The 12,740-nt window shown below is 59.2% G+C and overlaps 1 protein-coding gene across 1 annotated transcript; it reads left to right on the top strand.

Moving 5' to 3' along the window:
• Positions 1 to 4,367: 4,367 nt before the first annotated feature.
• PPP1R1B (protein phosphatase 1 regulatory inhibitor subunit 1B) lies at positions 4,368 to 12,389 on the top strand (the record flags this gene model as incomplete). Its single annotated transcript, XM_081219555.1, has 7 exons — positions 4,368 to 4,448; positions 6,106 to 6,166; positions 6,453 to 6,475; positions 6,893 to 6,968; positions 10,083 to 10,286; positions 11,605 to 11,724; positions 11,830 to 12,389. The coding sequence occupies 7 exons, from the start codon at positions 4,368 to 4,370 to the stop codon at positions 11,877 to 11,879; spliced, it is 615 nt and encodes a 204-aa protein (XP_081075681.1). The 3' UTR covers positions 11,880 to 12,389.
• Positions 12,390 to 12,740: the final 351 nt, after the last annotated feature.

The following is a 12,740-nucleotide window of genomic DNA, read 5'->3' as shown; positions in this document are numbered from 1 at the left end:
CGTTCTATATCTGTATTGACAGTGGTCACATGTTGTATGGAAATGTTTCATAGAAGTTTATATTTAAACTTGGTACATTTTATTGTATATAAACTCTAACTCAATAGAGTTGATTTTTTAAAAAGCACCCAATGTGAATTTAATGAATGGGCAAAGGATCGGATGACGGATGGATGAATGAATGTGTGTCAACGAGTGTCTCAGATGATGGCCCACCTGTCCTGGTGTCACCAGTGTCCCTACTGAGGGTGCCTTTGCCCTCTTCTCTCGGTGTCCACGGGTTTTCCCAGAGGCGGGCCTTGGAATCCCCAGTCTCTCCCTCCCGCTCTCCATCCCGCCCCCCGTCCGCCCCCCACCAGCTGCGGCAGGGAAAGATGCCCCAGAGTGCCCAGCTAACGCTCCCTGGCTTCTCTAAGGTTGCTTCCAGGGGCTTCCGGGGGCCTCCCTTCCAGCTGCCACATGCCAACACAGCCAGCTTGACTCAGCTCCGGGGTTCCAAGGTCAGGGTTGTGATGCCCAGCTACAGACCCGCAGTGCCAGCAGCGCAGCAGCCCAAACACTGGCCGACCCCGCCACCTTCTGGCTATTTTCCGAAGTGCACTCCTAGCGCTCTAGAGAAGCTGAAACCTTTATTGAATACTGACCAGGGAGCCCTGCACTGGGCTGGGGACTTCATTAGTTTCACTTTTTCGAATCGTCACAGGTAGCACCATGTAAGGTGGGCTTTGAGACACGAGGAAACTGAGGCACGGTGAGGCTAAGAATTTGTCTTAGGTCACACAGTAAGTTACAGAGCTAAGATTCCTACCCAGGTCTGTCCAGTCTACCAAGTTTATTATGTCCACTAGACTATATCTTGCTTGGAAGAAAGGAGGGAAAATTCACGACTGAACTCTTTCCCCACCTCCCCAAAAGAGAACAAAGGCTTCACACTTCCAGAGAAGGTGAATGTAGTGCCTCCTGTATGCCGGACAATGTGGCAGGCAAGAGGCAATGATGTGAGGAGAAACGGTGTGCCCAAAATAGTGTGCTCACACCTACTATACATTAATAGACACCCTGTGACAAACTTTGTCAGTCCAAGCAGAAAGACCCATAGTTCAATGGGAGTTAAGTCAAACAAGGTCTTGAATTTGTTCCTTGGACCCAAACGCCTGTGTTTCTAACTCAAGAATAATAACCGAGGAGTGGCATATTATTTTTACATCTCATTTGCATATGATTAATTCTAAGTCAAAGAAAATGGAGGCCACCCTGGCCCCTTGCTTCTCAGCTCCCCTGGGATGTGCCTGACGCTGGCCACCTCCCCCAGCCCCTGCTGGGCTCCCCCATCCTCACCAGCCCCTCCCCACTCCTTGCCCCTGCCCACACCTCCCTCCCCCCAGAAGTCCCTTTCCCTTCCTCCTCTGTCACCCACGCAGCCTCCGCCACCTGGCCGCCCACCTGAAAAACTTTTCCCCAAGTTCTTGAGAAGTCGCGTAGGATCCAGGAGAGAAAAATCAAAGTAATAAAACCTCATTTAATTCCTAACGGAGGGCAGAGCTGTGAGCTGCAATTATCTTAATGCCGAGCTATTTTTGCTCCCTCTCCATCTCTGTCTCCTGCCTCTCTCTGTCGTGAGGCTTTCTCTCTCTCCCTTTGTCTCTCCATCTCTCACACGTGTTTTTTCGCTCTTTCTTTCCGATGTCTCCTACCTCCCCCTCCTCTCTCTCTCACCTCCTGTCTCTGCCATCCTTCCTTCCCTTTCCCCTCCTTCCTGTCCGTCCCTTGTGACTGTTCCTCTGTCAGCGAGGTTCCCCCGTCCCTCTTGGCTCCAGGGTTTAGCAGCCAGAGCTGTGGGTGCCTGGGCAAAGGTTGGGGAAAGAGGGCAAAGACCCTCCCCTCTGTCCCTGAAGACCCCATCTTCCAAGCTTAGCCAAGAGAGGAGAGTCTCCGTTCCCAGCTGCCCCAGCCCGGGTCAGGGGAACTTTTCCTGATTCAGGGCCACCCAGAGCTCCAAGCCTCCCTGGTCAAAGGAGCCTCAGCTGCTGTGTTCCCCAAGGCCCTCTCAGCTCGGATGGGCTGTGAGGTTCCACTGGTGGTGATGCCTCCTTGTCCCCGTCCTCTCGTTACCCACCCAGCTGTCCTCTGTCCCCTTCACCCCAACCAGGACCTTCCCACCTCCCCAGCACTGGAAGCCACAGGCCTTTCAGCCTCCTCTTAGCCCGGTGGCCACTCAGGTTACTGCCTGAGCCATGCCTTTCCTGTGCCCCTTCCGACTCCCAGGACCTCCTCATGTGCACGGCCAAAATGGTCGTTACCACCGTAACCCAGCTGAAGGAGGGGTCTGGGCCAAGCCAGGGGCTGCCAGAGATGCCCACACCCCTGGGCCAGCAACCTGGCATCTGGTTGTTTCCCCACAAGCATAAAAGTCAACAAACACAGCGGGACTTGAGCCAGGCCTGGGGGTTGGGGGGAGTGGCGCTGAGCAGCCAGGGCTTCCAGTGCCCATGGGCAAAGCTCTGCCCTCCTGATACCCTCTCCTCACCCCCAGAGTGGGCGCTGACTCTGGGGCTCTGCCTTGTGCCCCTGACCCCATTGTCACAAGACTCCTCTGGCCTCTTGCTCCTTCTGCTCTGCCAAGGACCCAGCACACTGGGGCTGGGAGTGGAAAAGTTGCCAGGTGGGGGGAGGGGGACGCCTGACTGTTCCAGGCCTGAGGGTGACCAGGAGAGAAGAGAGCCAGCACAAACAGAGCCCCAGGAAGACACAGGCCTATGTACACGTCTACACACACACCCTCTCATCACCGCAGAGGGGCATTCAGTCCCTCGCCCCTAGGCCCGCAGAGGGAAACACCGGTTCCTGCAAAGATACCCAGGACCTGGACAGATAAACAGGGACACTACAAACCACAGGGCCATCTCCTCCCCTTTCTCCCCTCCAGAGACACACACAAACGCCTGTGCAGAGAGAGAGAGGTTCACACCTCAGAAACGAGCACGCACACACCTCTCCCCCCTGCTCTATTCCTGCACCAAACTCACACACGTGATGGCACGTGTACTGGTACAGGCTGGCCCCCAGCACCCCCAACTCTATCTCCCCCGGGCTGGCTCTGTCCCCCCCACATTAGATCTGGGGAGACACTGGAATCCAGGATATTTCACGGCAGGGACACACTCCCCACCCCCCACGGGAGTGCTCCCAGGATCACAGCCTCATCCCCTTCTACTGTACAGGCTGGAGCTGTGGATACAGTACTCCTCCCCCCCCCGCCCCCGCAAGCTGGCACAGCCTGCCCATCACCTTGACAGCCTCTGACATCCTCCCCCACCTCACCCCCTCCCCCGCACACACACAGTCTTCCCACACCCTGCCACTCACACCCGCATCCTTGACACTCTGACACACTTACTCACATAGACTCGCACACACTCTCACCACACCGACACCCCCCCTCACACACACACACACACACACTCCCTAGCTATAGGCACTACAGGGCCCCTGGCACTCACTTTCACACACTCCCTGCCATGATGACTGACACGTGTCCTCCCACGCACAACCCGCTCCACGCTCACTCGCTTTCTAGGACACCCCCATTCACAGCGTGGCAGGCTGGTGGTATTCTCTCCACGACCTCACAGGCCTCCCCGTGAAACTCCAAGTATCCATGCCAGGAAGGGGTTAAAGCCAGAGTCCCCGCTGCTGCTCTCCCCTTGGCCTGCCCGCATTATCCTCCCTGCTGGACTCCATCAATAATGCAGCTTCAAGTTCTGGGGAGACGGCAGGGGGCCCCCAGCCCGCTCCCCGGGTCCTGGCTCACACTCCCCGCCCTCCTCCCGGCCCCGGGAGAACACGCTCCTCGGCTCTCATTGGCCCCTGTCTCCTGAGTCCTCCCACCAAGCTCCCGGGCGCCAGTCCCAGGCTGAGGGGACGGGCTGGGCACCCCAAGGCTGGGGCCGGAGGGTGAGACCCGGAGAGACGGAGCGAGGCAGAGACAGAGACAGGCATGCGGAGAGGGAGCAAGGGAGATAGAGGAAGGGCGGAGAGACACTGAGAGAGAGCGAGGGAAGGAGGGGAGAGACAGGGACCCAGACCCGCGAGCCGGGGAGCCCGGGGTGCGGGCGCGAAGGCACCGAGGCACGGGCGAGCCCCGGAGCCCGGCGGGGTAGGCGAGCAGGCGGCCGCCCCCCGCCCCCGCGCCCCCTCCCCTCGCCCCCTCCCCTCGCCGGCGCGGTATTTTTATCTGTGCGTGAACAGCCCTCCTGCTCCTCCCCGCCGCACTCAGCCCGCTGTCGCCGCGGCGCCCAGAGCAGCGCGCCTGGACCGCAGCCCCGGACCCCGCGGCGCGCGCCCCGCCCACCGACCACCCGCCCGCCATGGACCCCAAGGACCGCAAGAAGATCCAGTTCTCCGTGCCCGCGCCCCCCAGCCAGCTCGACCCCCGCCAGGTGGAGATGGTAAGGGGGCTGCGCCCCAGCCCCGGCGGCGCCCCCCTCACCCGCGCTAAACACCCGGGCTCGTCTGCGCTCCGGGGTCTGAACTGGCCTGGGAGACGGGGGCGAAGGAGTCCCGGGCCCGCCTCGGACGCGGCGGGGACGTGGGGCAGCGCGTGAAGTTCGCTGGAGACTCGTGCAACTTTTTCGCCTGGGGCCTCGGTCCTGATCCCGGGGCGGGAGAATCCCGGGCGGCCCCAGGGAGGGCAGACGGTCCTCTGGACCCTGCACAGTGTCCTCCTTCCCTAAACTCCCACGCGGACCACTGGTGCCGCTCAGATGTGAGAAACGTGGTACACTGACCCATTACACAGAGCCGGCCTCCGCCCAGCTGCCCCACGCTCCGGCTTTCTGTCTAGTTCCACCCTTCGTACCTGGGCTGGGGTCGCCAGAGCCTTGTTCTGACCTCTAGACAGAGCCAGAACGTGGCAACAAGGGGGGGAGAGGGGGGGATGATGACCAGTCATCACAGAAGCCAGAAGTCCTCCCACAGACAACTGAGTTCTCTGGACAGCCTTTCTGGGGACTGGAGGCCTCCAAGGGCTTGAGGTGGGGGTGGGGGGTGCGATGTGATGGAGGGAGAGAAGAGGGTTCTGCCCCCCACCCCGCAGCCTAGCCATTCACTTGTTGCTGAGATGCAGCTGGCACCCCACAGCGCGGTGAGAGTGGAGCCAAGTCATTTTGGGGAGAGCTAGGCGGCCATGGGGGCGGGTTGGGTCCCCGGCCCAAGCAGCTTTTGGTCTGGAGGGCAGTGTTGGGAGCTTGGCAGAGGGAGGTGGCAGTTTCAGCTTAATTCACCTGGTTCTCTTTGTGCATTTCCCTGGAGCTCAGAGGGGACCTAATTAACTGACACTTGGTCTGATTGCCAAGCTGGGGGGAGGTGGGGGGGAGTCACTAGGAGTGCTCAGTGCGCCCCCCACCCCCCGGCTCAGCCTGGCTCATGTACCAAGGAGGGCAACTTTTTGTTTTTTATGAGGACTGGGTGAAGAGTTCTGCAGCCTGAGAGATACTGCTAGAGGGACCCAGAGCCAGGCCCCCGGAGACCACATCCAGGCCCCTGTGGGTCTGGGGGTCAGACCCACACCCGAGCCTCAGTGTGAGGTTGGAGGCACCTGCAGTACCAGGCTCGGCCTCCCTCCACTTTCCCTGGAGCCCTTGAGCTGACCTTAGGTAGGCAGGGCCATGTGGGTGCCATGGCCCATGGGGCACCTTCCACAGCCAGCTTCAGGTCCTGAGGTCTGATGTCTTCAAAAATGAGAGAGGAAGGGACTTGGTAGGGGAAGAAAGAAAGGGAGGTGGCAGTTCTGGAGTAGCCATGGAGTGGGATGGGCGTCAGCTGGGAGCCAGTGATACATTTTTCTTGTCCCTTCCCTGCCTTGGCACGCTGTGTGACTTTGAGCTCTTTGCTGAACCTCTCTGAGCCTTGGGTTTTCACCTTGGTAAAATGAGGGGGTCGGGTGAGCTATGGAGTTCCTTACAGGTCTGACAGTCTTTGATTCAAAGGTTCCCTGGGGACTCCAAAGCACTGTTTGTCCCCTGCTGCCTGGGTAGGGGGTGGGGAGTGGGCTGCAGGTGTCTGTCCTGCCCCCCCTCCTCCCCATCTCTTTCTCTATCTTCTTAGATCCGGCGCAGGAGACCAACCCCTGCCATGCTGTTCCGGCTCTCAGAGCACTCCTCGCCAGGTGGGCCCCTACCCTGCCCCCTAGTCCTGGCCCCATCCTAACCCTGATGCCTTCTTGGGGCCCCTGCCAAAGTCCCATGAGTAGGAGACTGAGCAGAAGATGGGGGGGGTTAAGGTCTGGGAGCCCAACTCCATTGGGTTCATTTATTGACCAGGCACCTCCCAACACCAGGAGGGAAAGGGCACAGAGGCTGAGCCTTTGGGGAAAGTAATTCAGATTCTTTCTCTCTTCTCTCTCTTCCTCTTCTCTCTTCTTCCTGGCTCGGTTCACTGGTGGCCTCCCTCAGAGGAGGAGGCCTCACCCCACCAGGTGAGTTTCCAGGGGCAGCTGGAAGGAGGGATGCCAGGGCCCTTTGTGATGGGCTGGAGGGGATTACTTCCCAGCTAACACAGGGTGCCACCCAGGAGGACATTAGCATATCAATGGGCACCTCAGTGAGAGTGCCTGGTGCCAGGGTGCCACCAGCACTCTGCCCTTGTCTTTCCTCTGCTCACACTCAGGCTGGGCCTGAGCCCAGGCCATGGCTCTGGAGCCCCTCCCAAAGCCACCAGTTAGCCTCAGCCTTGGTGCAGGAGGTGCAGGACCCGAGGGGCGGCAGTGCCTGGGCCTGGACCTGAGAACAGAGGCTAGACCAGTCTGCCCGGGTTGCCTTGGTGGGATGGAATGGAGGGAGGGTGAAGGCAAGGGGCCTCTGTAAGCCCATTTAACCTGGCACTTCCCCAGCAGAGAGCCTCAGGAGAGGGGCACCACCTCAAGTCGAAGAGACCCAACCCCTGTGCCTACACACCCCCCTCGCTGAAAGGTACTGTCCCCCACCCATCAGTTGGGCTGTCCCCTTGACCCCTGCAACTGGGCTGACATGGGGTGTGTGTGTGACATGTTGAGCTTTTGTTGGTGGGGACGGATAGTCTTGGGTACCCACCCCAATCCCTACTTAGAGACCAATTCTTTCTTAATTTGGCCTTGTAAAAAGAAGGAGCCCAGGGGCTGAAAAGGGTGGCATGGGTCTTACAATCAGGTTGTGGGGTTGAAAGAAAAGAGGCACGTAACAAGTAGGCATCGTCTCTGCACCTCCTTTGCAAGCATGCACTGGACCACCTCCCCCTCCTTCTCCCCGAAGGGCACCTTCTTTGGGCTGCACCCCTTGCTCTCCTCTCCCATTCCCGTGCCATTTGCACAGGTCTGCACACTGATGCTTCTGTTCCTGCTTCTTTCTACACCAAAAGGCAAGTCATTCCTATAGCACTCACTTATCAAACACCTAGTGTATGCCAGGCCCCCCTGGTGGGTGCTGGGCAAAAATAAGAGTAAGATTTGGCCTCAGCCCTCCTGGGGCCCTTCACCTCAAAGGGTCGGGGAGAGTTACAGAGGAGAGGGTGTTTCAGCTTGCATGGGAAGCCAGAATAAGAATTCAGCAGGCAGGCCAGGCATGGAGGGGCATTCCAGGGACAGGGAGGAAGGTGTGCAAAGGGAAGCAGGTGTGAAATCACAGGGGTCTTCAGGGCCGGCCTGGAGACTTGGCTTCCAGGAGGGAGCTGGGGGAGATACACCTGGAGGAGAAGGTGGGACGGGTGTGGGGAGGGTCTCTTCCTAACTAAGCCTTAGGATGCCTTCCTACACCCACCTCAGCTCCCACCTGAGGCTCTTCCTGCCTGGCCAGCCCCTCCTCCCACGGAGGCTGGGAGGGAGGGGACCAGAAGGGTGTGCGGAGAGCTCCCTCCGGGGTGGGTTTAATGAGCTCCCAGTAACCGGCCAAGGTCTACAGGTGCAACTGTCAGCCTGCCGGCCAAGGCTGGGAGCAGAGAGACTGGGAGGAGAGGCGAGAAGCGCAGGCGCCCTTTCTCTTCCTCAAGGACAGGACGATGCAGGGACAGCTAGCGGGCCGTGGGTTCAGCTTTTGGAAGGCCTTCCTACCTGTAGGGATGTGGGGAAGGCCAGCCCCTGGAGCGGGCATGAGGGAGGAGGTGGCATCTTCTCAGGAGAGAATATGAGAAATCTCTCTCCTCCCCATCCTGGGCTGGGCTGGGGGCAAGTGCCTGTGAGAGGGAGGAACCACCCTTGGACTCTTGATTGTGAGCAAGGGGCTGGGGTGAAAAAGATGGCCAGAAATGTGCCCCCACCCCGCGGCCCCTTTGGGCTGCAACTTAAGGAGGGTCTGAGTGGGGAGAGGCAGGGCGGTGGAAAGGGGCCGGGAGAGGGGTGCGGGGGCTGTGCTGGGGACCTTGGGGCTTAAAAAGGGACACTTGGGTGTGGGGAACTCAGGTTCCCAGAGCTGGAGACAGAGGGATTAGGAGACGGTTGGGAGGATGAGGGGGGGACCCCAGAGAGCCCTGCGAGGCACGAGGCAGGCGAGGCACGCGGGAGGCTCACAGGGCGCCAGCACAGGGCTGCGCACACCTATTGTTGATGCTGAGGCTCACGAACTGAACTCTCCTCCCCCGGCTGCTCGAGCTGCCACCTCCTCTCCTCCCTTCCTCCCTTCCCCAACGCTCAGGGGACCCTTCTGAACCTGCAGGGCACTGTGTTATAGGCTTTGGCTCCTTTCTGGGCAGGGAAAGCGTCTGGCAGGGTGGGGGACTTGTAGGTGGAGACGCTCAGGGCCCCCAAGGAAGGGTGGACACTGAGTCTTGGCTTGAGGGGGGTCCTCCAAGGCCGAGCCCTCACACTTGCCTCAAGGTGAAGCTTTCCCCAAGGACAGGGCGGGGTAATTTATTGCGCTTTTATTGCCTGGGTAGCTTGCCCAGAGCCAGCAGGAGGCACCGGGTGGAGCCCGGGGCAAGGCAGGGCAGCGGGCAGACACAATGCACCCTCTGTGCCTGTCCCTGAGCTGGCAGGAGAGCGGTGCCCTGCTCCCTACACTGGAGGTTTCCAGCCTGGATCTGCCCGCTCTGGGCTTTCTGAGGGGAGGGGCTGCCTGCGGAGCAAGGAGTAGCTGCAGCAACTGCAGGTCCCAGCTCATCAGCATCTGGTCTCTGGGCCTTGAGTTCAGTGACCCAAATGCTCTAAAATCCCACCAGCTCCTGGCCCCCCTGCTGCCTCTGTCCCAGCCACTCCTCCCAGGGTCCCCTCAACCCCTGCCATCCTCCCAGAGTCCCCCAGCCCTGGCCCCTTTCTCCTAACCCCGTAGTCCTTTCCATCTTTTGGAAACTTCTCTCCAGCTGCCCACACTGTTCCCTCGCTAGGTCCTATCCCAGCAGGCCTTGGTGGCGTTGGGGGGGTGGGTGGTGTTCGCTGCTTTCTAGGTCACCGCAGAGGGAGCTGAAGCTTGGGGATGTGGGTCAAGATTGTGGGGGCCGCGTCTGAGCATGCCGCATCCCCAGGCACGGACTTCACTGGCTTCAGACTATTATGTCCTCAGCCTCAGAACTGTTCCTACCTCTTAGAGCCTGGGGCAGAGGTGTGTGGAGTAGCATCTATGATGGGGCACTGCCAGCGAGTGGGGACCAAGCCCAGCATGGGGTGGTGGGCAGGATCGGGGTAGCAGTGAGCCCTAAGCAGGCTGGGCACTCCCCTAGAAGTTGAAAGGGACAAATCCCCCAGGGCCTGGCCCACAGGCCCTGTGCCTTCTCCAGGGGCTGTAGCTGGTGGACAAGCTCCCCAGCCAGGGAATGTTAAGCTGCTGCTGTACCCGCCTGGTCTTGTCCGGCTTGGCAGGAGCTGCCTGGTGCCAGCCTCTGGGAGAGCAGCACCTTTGGACAGCTTAAGAGCCAAACATGATCAAGAGCCTACCCCCTGCTGCTTCTGCCCTGGTCTGGCCCCCAGCAGGCTGACCTGCAGCTTTTAGCTTTTGAACTAGACCCCTGTGGGGGATTAGCTCTGCCCCAGGCCCACAGGAAGGAGGCTGGGGACTGGGCCACATGCCTCTCCCACTTCTTGGGCCTGGCTGACCCCTGCCTTCCCGGTCCCCCTGTGCCAGCTGTGCAGCGCATTGCTGAGTCTCACCTGCAGACCATCAGCAACCTGGGTGAGAACCAGGCCTCAGAGGAGGAGGATGAGCTGGGGGAGCTGCGGGAGCTGGGCTACCCAAGAGAGGAAGACGAGGAGGAGGAGGAGGATGACGAAGAAGAGGAGGAGGAGGAGGACAGCCAGGCTGAAATCCTGAGGGGCAGCAGGGGGTCTGGTAAGCTGACCGGGCTGTGAAGCCTGGGTCCCACCACCACAGACCAGGTGGGATCCCCCCTGAGTGTCCTGGGACACCCCCTCCCGGTTCACAGTTTCTCACACGTGTAAAGGGCCTCCCTGCTCTCTCATCCCACAGGATGCCTTGCGGTCAGCCTTACCTGACACCTGGGCTGTTCCCATCCTTGACTCAGTCCTTCTCCCAATCAGGTTTCCTCTACTAATTCCTCTCTTCCCTAAGAATTAAGGCAAGGCCACCTGAGGTTTGAGGCTAGACCCAAGAAAGGACTTTCCATCCACGGCAGTTGGGAGGTGCAAGGAGATGGGGGATAGTGGACTAAGAGTACCCAGTGCCCCCATCGCCTGCATTTCTGAACACAGGATGTGGTCTCTGCTGGGAGGCACAGGGCTGGTTGATAAGTCCTCTCCAGGAACCTGTGGCTCTTTTCCCCTTTTTTATTTCCTAGGCTGGAGGTGAGAGGGTGCCCTCTAGTGTCTAGATGGAGAATGTAGGATTCAAGAACCAACTGCGTTGGCTGCAGCTCCAGCCCCAGCTGCCTGGGAAGAGAGGGGCCAGGGAGGGGCATGAAACCTACACAGAAGGCCTCAGAGCTAGAGACCCCAAATCCCAAAATCTCCACAGGGAGTCTCAAGGCCCAGAGAATTCCTAGGCAGGAAGATCTCAGCCCTCCCAGGACTGTTCTTTCTAGGCCCAGGCCAGCCACATCTATCCCTCCCAGTGCACCTTAAACGTTTTGGTGCCATTATTTATGGGGATGAAAAATAGCCAACCACTCCTGCTTGAAGTGTCCGTCCCTTGCACCCCTCAAAAATGGCGTGGGCCTCCTCTCTGCCTTGGCAGCGGGGGCATCGGCCATGGGAGCAAAAGCTCCAGCTGGAACAGGTGAGTCAACTCCCACTGGGACCCCCCAGAACAGGTGAAGAGGAGGTGAGAGGAGACTGTTCCCTTAGGAAAGCAGCAGGGCGGTGGGTCAAATGACAAGATGACCAAGGAGCAATATCAATTGCCACCAATCTTGGAGCAGCTCCTAAGTGCCAGTGCTGGGCTGCAGGGTAGTAACTATTATTTAAGGCAGTCTACACAATTTCCCTTACCATCCCCTTCAAAGAGGTACCAACGGACCTATCTAAGTCATATGGCTAGTCGTTGCAAGAGCTGTCTTAGTCCAGTGCTCTCTCCACTATACCATGATACCCTCCGAAAGCTTAGCCACAGCCAGCTGAGAGACTCAGCTGTTCCCGGACAGCCAGATGGATACTCAGAGCCTGTGCTTTTATCCCTTCTTTCCCGTCCCCAGCTGGGCAGAAGACTACTTGTGGCCAAGGTCTGGAGGGTCCCTGGGAGCGCCCGCCTCCTCTGGATGAGCCCCAGAGAGACGGAAGCTCTGAGGACCAAGTGGAAGATCCGGCATTAAATGGTGAGGTTTGGGCGCGGTGGGGCGGGGCGGGGGGGGGGCTGGGGAGGCGGGGCTGGGATCTTGGTGGGCGTGGCCAGACCCTAAGTCCATCTGCTTGCCTTGCAGAACCTGGGGAGGAGCCACAGCGCCCTGCTCACCCTGAACCTGGCACATAGGCAGCAGCCCAGCATCTCCCAGAAGTGGCGAGGGCATTGCTGTTCCCCAGAAACCCACCCTGTCCCCACCCTACTTTGTACCCTTCCCCTCACTTGCTAGGGCTGCGGCTTCTGACTTAGAAGACTAGGGCTGGTCTGTGTTTGCTTGTCTGCCCACCTTTGGCTGATGCCCAGAGTCCCTGGGCACTTGCTGCCTGATGCCTACCCCTGCCAGTCATTCCCCCATTCACCCAGTGGGTGGTGGGATGTGAGAGAGCTTGCATTGGGAAATCCAGTAAATGGGGGACAAAGGTTCATCCTTCACAAGTCTACTCCCCAGACCCTCTCCCCTGGGCACAGGAAACCCACAGGGCAGGACCCTAAGATCTGGGGAAAGAGGGTACTGAGAACTTGAAGTGCCCATAGATCCTTCTGCATCCCCTGGGGAATTCCAAGTCACCACCCTCTCCACTGGCTTCTACCAGGGCCCAGGATTCAGGCATCCTTTCCACAGCCTCGACATTTTGGAAATCTTCCCCTTATCAACTGCTCCCCAGCCTGGGTGCCTGGAAGATGGACTGGCAGAGGCTGCTTTGTTGCATTTTGTTTGTGCTTTGATGCCAGGAATGCCGCCTAGTGTAAGTCCTTAGGGGGGCACATGGTGGGGGAGCCAGGCTCTCCTTGTCCTCCAGCTGCTGTGCCCCCTTCTCTCCTTCCCTGACTCCAGGACTGAACCGCTCCCATGCTGTAATAAATCTTTGTAAATAACTGCTGAGGCTTCTCTTTCAGGGGAAAGGAGAGGGAGGAGGTAACAGGTTTCCCTGTTACCCTGTGGTGGTCATCCAAGGGTCAGGTCCTCGACCCTAGTGTCCAGTCCTCTAG

Source organism: Mesoplodon bidens (genome assembly GCF_964165515.1).
Source record: "Mesoplodon bidens genome assembly, chromosome: 19".
NCBI classification, from domain to species: Eukaryota; Metazoa; Chordata; class Mammalia; order Artiodactyla; family Ziphiidae; genus Mesoplodon; species Mesoplodon bidens.
Note: the sequence above shows the minus strand (reverse complement) of the source record. Positions and strands in the feature narration are given on the sequence as shown.